Genomic DNA, 9069 nt, shown 5'->3' with positions numbered 1-9069 from the left:
TACCCAAAGAAAAATATATTATTATTTTTAAAAGACATTTGCACTTGTATGTTTATTGCAGCACTATTTATAATAGCAAAGTCATGGAATCTAAGTGTCTATCAATGGAAAATTAGACAAAGAAAATCTGATATATATAATTGAATCCTACTCAGCCATAAAAAAGAACAAAATCATGTCTTTGATGTCTTTGGCAGCAAATGGATGGAACTGTAGACCACTATCTTAAGTGAAACAATTCAGAAACAGAAAGTCAAATACCACATGTTCTCACACCTAAGTGGGAGCTAAACAGTGCGTACACATGGACATACAGAGTAGAATGATAGACAGTGGAGACTTGTAAAGGTGGGAGCACGGGCGGGGGTGAGGAATGAAAAAAATTACCAGTTGGGTACAATGTACACTTTTCAGATGATGGGTAAACTAAAAGACCAGACTTCACCACTATGCAGTTTATCCATGTAACAACTGCACTTGTACCCCCTAAACCTATGAAAAAAATTAAAGATTATCCATGAAAAGTGATAATCAGTTTTTAATATCTATACAAATTTGGTGTATCAGTTAATAATATTCCTCTTTTTATGTTGCAGGAGCAGGAGAATCTGGCAAAAGTACTATTGTTAAACAAATGAAGTAGGTACACATCTGTCTCAAATGTTTAATATTTGATGTCTGTCCGTGTGTTTGACCATTCTTAAAATACATGCTTTTGTAAATGCTGATTGACAGTCTTTTCTAAATCATGGATTATAACAGAGTGGTCACAGTTCTGTGCAAATATACCTTGTATCCTTTAGCAGAAAGTGTAGCAGTTGAATAATATTATAATTTCCATTTTTTAAAATGTGCCTCTCAATAAGACAAATGCTTAAAGCATTATATATTACTTATATTAATCTGGGTATATCAAGGGCTTTTTAATGTGATCATTAACTGTAAATATTTTAAAATATGTCAATCAATGATGCATTTGTATTTTTAGTCTCATTGGCATTTTTCCTACCTGGGAATAAAGTGGTTAATTACTACCATGAATTTTAATGTATTTTTGCATTTGTTTTCTCTACTTTTTCCTTTTTATAATGAAATAACTAGATCTGAATTCCTTAATAAGGAAATAAAGAAAACCAAAAAGAATGCAGTGTGTACCTGAATAAAATGGTAATTGACAAGTAAAGGTAAATGGGTGAAACCTCATGGCTTTGTTACTACTAGAGAATTTTAAAGGATAATTGTTGCTAAAAAGAAGTAAAAGAAGTAGCAGAAGAAACAGAAGCAGAAGCAACAGCAGAGGAAGGAAGAGGAGGAGGAGGAAAGAAAGAGGAGGAGCAGAGAGGAGGAGCGGGGAGGAGGAAAGAGGAAGAGGAGGAAAAAAGAGAATAAAGAGGAGGAGGACCATGTTTGAGTGTATTTTTAAAGTATATGTTAAAGGATCTTGTTGTTTGGGACATATTTTAAGAGGGAGTGATGCCCGCCAGTCAATAATGAAATTGGTTCCAATCTAAGCCACTGTTTTCCTTTTATGTGATAATGTCATGTAAGTTTTATATCAACCAATATTTAGGCTTCACTTATCTGCAACCAAACGTTTGATCTTTCCTACTGTTTCTGAAGAACAGAGCTCCTTTATTCTGTTCCCTGGGATCGTACAATTTTTGAGTTTTTAGGACCATCCTGGCAACTAAGTCATCTGGCATTCATTTATAACATTACCACAGTATCTGCCTGCTCTTGCCTCCCAGGCTATGATCATGCTTGAACCTTTCTTATCTTTTTTCATTTCTCCATTCTCTGTGAGCTTAAATAAAGAAAAAAAAAGACCAATTATTTGGCTATGTAAAAATTAAAACTTTTAAATATAGTAAACCATAAATAAAATTAAACCAAAATTAGAGAACTAGAAAATATTTACACTAAATATGATAGATTAATAATTGGTGACTAGTATATAAAGGCCCACAGATTGCTAAGTAAAACAATAAGCCTCCCAATATATATAAATAGGGATAGGCTATGAACAGAGAGTATAGAAATGATAAAATTCAATAGATAAATAATGTATTTTAGTGTAACCTCATTAATTATAAAAATTAAAAATCAAATAAATAATGAGGTAATTTTTCATTGTGGTAAATTGACAAACAATAATTAAAAAATAATGTTACCCAAAAAGAATGAGATTTTGAGAAATGGATATTTTTAATTGCTACTTGTAAAAGTATATATTACAGAAAATTTATAAAAATAATTTTAATATACATAGTAAGCTGGGAAAATTAAAATTATTGATCTAAATATGTTTCTGAGACTTGTCAAAAATGATAAAATATGCAAAAATGTGAAAATAATTCAAAAATATAAAATATAAAAGCCTGTATAAAAGGCTTATATCACTAAGATAATGAAATATGGGATAGAATAAAGTACCACAAATTAAAATAAAACATAAGCAATTAGGTTGCAAAGTTACAGGAGTATTCATTCTTCAATTGCAATATTATATAACTATTACAAATCATGTATTAATCTCATGTATATGAGAAGGTTTAAATATGTGGAAATGCTATGTTAACTAAAAAAACAGGTTACAAAATTGCATGAACATTTTAAATTTTATTTTATTGATTTAATTTATTTATTTGGGAAAGGGTCGCACTCTGTCACCTAGGCTGGAGTGCAGTGGCACAATCTTGGCTCACTGCAATCTCCACCTCTCAGGTTCAAGCAGTTCTGCCTCAGCCTTCTGAGTAGCTGGGATTACAGGCACCTGCCACAATGCCCGGCTAATTTTTTTTTTCTTTTGGATATTTTTACTAGAGTTGGGATTTCACTATGTTGGCCAGGCTGGTCTCGAAATCCTGACTTCAAGTGATCCACCTGCCTTAGCCTCCCAAAGTGCTGGGATTACAGGCATGAGCCACTGTGCCCGGTGCATGAACATTTTAACCTCAAGTATGATCAAATAGATAATTTTTTTAAATGAGAGAACATATACCAGTGTTCAAATAAATTTTCTCTCAATAGTGCAATTTAAAATTCAAAGCACCTTTGCTTTTAATATTGTTAGGCTTTTCACATTTTCTACAGTGAGCGCTTCTTTTATTATTTAAAAAGAGCAAATTTCCTTGTTCTGCTTTATCTTTCCTTTTTTCAGTAGAATTTCTGTAAAAAAATAATCAAAATTTGCTCTCTTTACTTTCCACTTTCCATTTTCAGCCATTTTCATCACACTTTCACCTCTGGTAAGTTGCAGAAGTTGCCCTTACGAAGATTATTTATCATGTCATCTTTGACTAGTAATTTTATTTGAAGTCTCCTTAAGTCCTTATGTTAATTCCAGATTACATCACTGTTCCCTCTTAATATTTTTCTTCAGCTTCTTTAGAACTCTTTCCCAGTTCGTCTAACTCTATCTCCTTTATTCTTCTAACTCTATCTCTGACTACACTTAAAATGTTAGTGTCTCTACTGTACCAGGAGACACTGGCACTTCTCTACTTACTCTGCACCTTCAAACGAAAACTTCCAGAGTTCTATGATTTTCACTGGAATCTTCAAGCTGACTGTTTCAGAGTATTTCTTTCAAACTCACACACTTTGTCTAAACTAGGGAGGCAGATACATCTACTGCTCTATTGTCTGGCTAGGTCCAAATCAGAATAAACATTAAACCTATCTCCCATCTGGCCTCTATTGCCCTAAAATTGATTACAACACCACCAGCCTACAACGCAATAAATCTCAGCGTAGTTATACTAAGCCTTCACCCTTTCACTAAGTCATGCCACATCTACACAATTGGTCTCCAAACACATCATTGATCTCCACTGGTCATCATTTCTGACCTAGATTAATTCAGTATCCTCCTCAGGAGCTTCTGCCTCCCTGCCCTTCCCTTCATTACATTATCCACACTGCCATGAACTGATCCATTTAAAGCTGATTGTATCTCCTGAATTCAACTCTTCACCCATGCTATCGAGATCAATCTCCTTGCCATGGCACACAAGACACTGGAGTCCAGTTCTTGCTGATGTCTTCATCCTCCTATCCTATAATTTCTCCCCTCCTACTTCCTGCTTCACTAATGCTGACCTTTTGTAAGTCTGTAGACTAGCACACTATAGAAGGCTGAGCTTCATGGCTAAGATCATGGACTGTAAATCAGATAGTGTTTGTGGTCCAGCTGTACCACACACTAGCTGAATAAGTTGGGGATATTTGCTTAATTTATCTATGCTGATATTTCTTATTTATAAAATGTAGAACATAATTGTATCTACTTTAAAGGGCTTATTGTCAGAAATATGAAGACAGATGAAGTGCTTACAACAGTGCTTGGCACATATTGAATGCTTGAAAATTGTGAGCATCTACTTGTTCATATTGATCTTTCTGCCTAGAATGATTCTCTGCCCTTTTGATCATCTAGGAATAACTATCCTTGAACAATTAGCTGATTATCACTGCTTCCAAGATGTCTTCTTTGATACCTTACACCAACTCCTAGTAGAGTTTATCACTTTTTATTTTCTATAGCATCTTACTATATGTAGCGTTTGGTCCTATACATTATCATAATGTTCAAAAATCTCTTTATATGCTCTGCCTTCTTATAACTCAGTACTCTTCAACAGAACTTTGTGTGATGATAGGAAATTTATCTATCTTGCCTTAAAATATGGCAGCTGCTAGCCACGTGTGGCTTTAGTAGCCACTTGAAATGTTGATAGTGTGATGGAGAAATTAAATTTTAAATTTTATTTAATTTTAATTAATCATCTAGTGACTAACATATTATACAGCAGTGCTGTAGTCTATGGTTTGGGAAGGAGGGACTTGTATAATGTATTGTCTTTACCACATGACACATTATGTCACAGAAAATGCCCCGTGAAAGCTTATGAATTTCAACAGACCTAGGAACCAACTCTGCAGTTGGAGTGCTCTGTCTCACAGAAATTGATATATGCAGCTCCTGGAAAAATGATGTTGTTTAAAGTCCCACTTCAACTGGACATTTTAACATCTGTTTTTATAATTTTTCTTTGTGATAAATGTTTCTTCACTTCTGATAGCAGTCAGAACTTGTTTCATGAAGAACACCTAAGTACCCCACGTTTATTCACAGTTGCCATTATAATAATTAAAATAATTTTCCAAGTTCGATTTGACAGAAAACTGGGATTTCTTTAGTAAACTTATTCTTGATCTATCCATAAAGACATTTGACTGCATTTTTTCTACAGTCTTTGTCTATTTTATTTACTTAAGTTATTTAATGATTCAATGCAGCAAGACAGACATGACCATGTTTAATGTAGAAGTTCAGCAATGATTTGTAATCAAATAAAAAAAACAACAAATAACAAATATAGGCCCTGCTTTTACTCCTTTCAGTTGAGATTTCTTGTATATGAAGGTTCTAATATCTTCAAAGATATTAAAGAGGCATTTGTGCTCTTTTCCCCTCTATGCTAAAGCCTTTATACGTGTAGACACAATATAAACATTTAGTAATATGACATCCAAAAAGACGCCTAACGAATACAAAGCACTTCAAGACAATTAAAACATTATAGAAAGGAACAAAAACAATTCTACAATAAAGATGCAAAAATACGTAACTGGCCCATGTAATGACTTTAGCTTTTGATAGGTAAATCTATTTTAAGCTATTATTCCAAAACTTCTAGTAAAATCTTGAGTTTGGCTGAATGAGTGGAAGGTAGAGAAGAGTTCAGCCAAATAAAATGTCAGGCATTTCAACTTTTATAACTCAGTGGCACGTACACAGATGGAGAACTGACAAGAGATTTAACACAGGGCAATTACCTGTACTAAAAAAGATGCCTTTGTTGATGCTGTAAATAGAAAGCAGGCACTCCTATTTTCCAGCATGATAGGAAAAGTCATGAATGTTCTAAATGACTTAACTTCCTCTAGACATCAGGTTGTGGACACAAGGCCAAGTTTCAAAACTGTGAATATATCTTTGTCCTGAGAATCTAGAATTTTTTTTTTTCTTAAAAACAAAAACAAAAACAAAAAACAGGCTTTCTAAGTATAATGCTTATGATTTACTCGTTTCAGAAAAGTATGTTAAAATAACAAATCCTAAGTCCTTTTGTATTTATCATGGTAGCCCAGAAAGAAAATATTGTATGAATGACAATGATAATGAAAGTCCAAAGGCATAAAATTGTTTAGATTTAGCATATACATACGGTCAAAATTCCTTTTTAATGAAAATATACTCTAATTGTATTCAAGTAACTTATTTTGATGTGCTTTAGTGTTACAATCAATTATTCAACTCACAGAAACTTTTCATGTTTAAATTATAGGATCATCCATAAGAATGGCTACAGTGAGCAAGAATGCATGGAGTTCAAAGCAGTAATTTACAGTAATACATTGCAATCCATCCTAGCTATTGTGAAAGCCATGACTACCCTTGGAATTGATTATGTAAATCCCAGAAGTGCAGTAAGTATGCAAATAATGACAGTTGTATGTCCTGCAATCGAGTTTGAGCCACAAAATAAGAGGACTTAATAAGTTCATAGTATTAATCTATACCCAAAATTTAAAAATATGAAACATAAATTTTGAAACATTAATTATGTTTTGTGTAAGATTTCTTATTTTCCTTGAAGTGAAACTTTTTTACTGTATACTGTTATTTAACATTAGTTGTTTTCCTGAGGATTAAACTTAATATCAAATAATACACCATAAGAAACAAAAATATTGTTTACGATCGCTAAATGCAAAAGTTTATGGCATAAACACAATTTGCAATATCTCTGCATTAATTTTTTTAGTTATGTCATTTCAAAGAGACTAACAATGTTTAATAATAACGCAATAATTATAATTAATGTTTGATGATGATTACAAAGTCTGCGTGGCAACAGGGAAATGATTATAATGCTAAGTTTTTAAAAAAAGAATTCAAATTGTAGGAGCAAGCAAATGGTTGTATATTAAGTATATTCAAGTAGTCACAGTTCTGTTTGTAAGGTAACAACAAAATTATTTTCTCCCTACTTTATATTTTGCTATATAGTTATTTTATATTAAAATATATTTGAAATCCACTTACTTTAAAAGTTTATAGGCAAATATATAAAAATATTTGGCAAATGAAACTTATAGTATTATCCAAAGAACCATAGTTGACCCCACCCAAAAAAGAGAAACTGAGTAGAATCCACAAGAAGAACTCACCTATTTCCATATGTCCCCTCCAGGAGCAGCTGGGCATCTGGTTACCTCCAGAGGATGCCAGTTGAATGCCTACCAATGTAATTCTTGGAAACCTTGCTATAGAAACAATAAAAATAGAGAACAAAGCCTAGTAAGGATAAAGAAAGAGGAGTCATTTGAACTCCCTCAACCAGCTTAGTGGACCTTGTAAGTGGCCACTGGATCTTGTAAATGACCACTAGAAATCATTACAATTAAAACAAACAAACAAAGGCGGCTTTTCCATGCTCTTAATGTAAAGAAAGGGGAAATCCCCCTTTTTCTTGTCACTTTTCTTCAAAGAACAAAGAAATGCTAAGTATGGTCTTCAGGCAGATAGTTTATAAAGCGAGGAGTCAGATATTTTACTGATTCCCATTTCTAGTTTTCTCCACAGTTTGCTCCAATCTATCTCTCTGGCTACAGTTTCCCACTCATGTGTAAAAGGGGAACTTGATGTTCCCCTTCCCGAGTCCAAGTGATCTCATTGTTCAGTTCCCACCTATGATGGGTGCTGACGAGTTGATGGGTGCAGCACAGCAACATGGCACAAGTATACATATGTAACAAACCTGCACGTTATGCACATGTACCCTAGAACTTAAAGTATAATAAAATAAATAAATAAATAAATAAATAAGGAGAACTTGGAGGAGGTGAACTCCAAGATCCTTTTATTCTTTATCTCTCTATGACTTAGTGATCATGTTCTTATTTAAGTGTAGTTCAGTTATGGATCTGAAGCTTGGCTTTTTCTAAGATACTAGGATTTTAAATTGACTCTTAAGAGACAACATAGTATAACCACCTTAATTTAAAAAACAAGGATCAAAGAAGATTAGTTGGTTTACATTAAGTAGCTAGAGTTCATGGCAAAATTCACTTCTCCTGGATTCCATTATAGCGCTTTTTGCTTTTAAGGGATTTAATGATTAGAAATATTTTATCTTTTTATCTTAGGCAATAATAGTCACTAAAATAGATGTACCTTCTTAATTCCTTTGAGAATGATTTAATGATGTTTAAATTTGTAGACGCAATATGGTATTCCATGCATTTGTGTCAGAGAAGTTGGAAATCACCTTGCCTATTGCGACTTATTTAATTATACTGTATCCTTCATATGACCCAGAGTTTGTAAAACAGTGATGCTCTGATCACTAAAGACCTGAGCTTTGACCTGGTGTGGTGGATCACACCTATAATCTCAACACTTTGAGAGGGTGAGGCAAGAAGATTGCTTGAGCCTGGGAGTTCCAGACCAGTCTGAAAAATATAACCAGATCTTGTCTCTATAAAAAAAAAAAGAAGAAGAAGAAGAAAAAGAAAAAAAATTAGCTAGGCATGGTGGTGTGTACCTGTAGTCCCAGCTACTTGGGAGGCTGAGGTGGGAGTTTCCCTTGAGCTTGGGAGGTCGAGGTTGCAGTAGAGCTGTGATGTTGCCACTGCACTCCAGCCTGGGCAACAGAGCAAGGCCCTGTCTTGAAAAAAAAAAAAAAAAAGAGAGAGAAACGTGAGATTTATTAGTAAAAGTCTTAGTGGTTTGACATACAGGGGAAGTGAAAATAATAAACTGTACACATTGCTGCCATCATGCTAATTAAAAATAAAAGTACAGTTTATTCAAACCGTACATTGAATGGTGTAAATAGAGCAACTTAAGCAGCACCTAGCCATTGCCATAACTTCTCAGGAGTACCTATGTCCTCAACTATCAGAACATCACAATTGTCAGGCACAACATAGTTCATATTTTTATTTCAACTGATGTAAACTCTAGCAGTTTCAACTGCATTCTAGTACTTGATTTTG

General features: G+C 33.6%; 1 protein-coding gene across 1 annotated transcript in view; it reads left to right on the top strand.

Annotated features, from left to right (window-relative positions):
* Positions 1-9069, top strand: part of GNAT3 (guanine nucleotide binding protein, alpha transducing 3) — a 63739-nt gene that overhangs the window by 26482 nt on the left and 28188 nt on the right. Inside the window, exons 2-3 of the mRNA XM_011986097.1 lie at positions 597-639; positions 6354-6495. Coding sequence (XP_011841487.1) covers positions 597-639; positions 6354-6495 — 185 coding nt within the window. The remainder of the gene's footprint in view (positions 1-596; positions 640-6353; positions 6496-9069) is intronic.

This window comes from Mandrillus leucophaeus, unplaced genomic scaffold (genome assembly GCF_000951045.1).
Source record: "Mandrillus leucophaeus isolate KB7577 unplaced genomic scaffold, Mleu.le_1.0 Scaffold293, whole genome shotgun sequence".
NCBI lineage: Eukaryota > Metazoa > Chordata > Mammalia > Primates > Cercopithecidae > Mandrillus > Mandrillus leucophaeus.
Note: the sequence above shows the minus strand (reverse complement) of the source record. Positions and strands in the feature narration are given on the sequence as shown.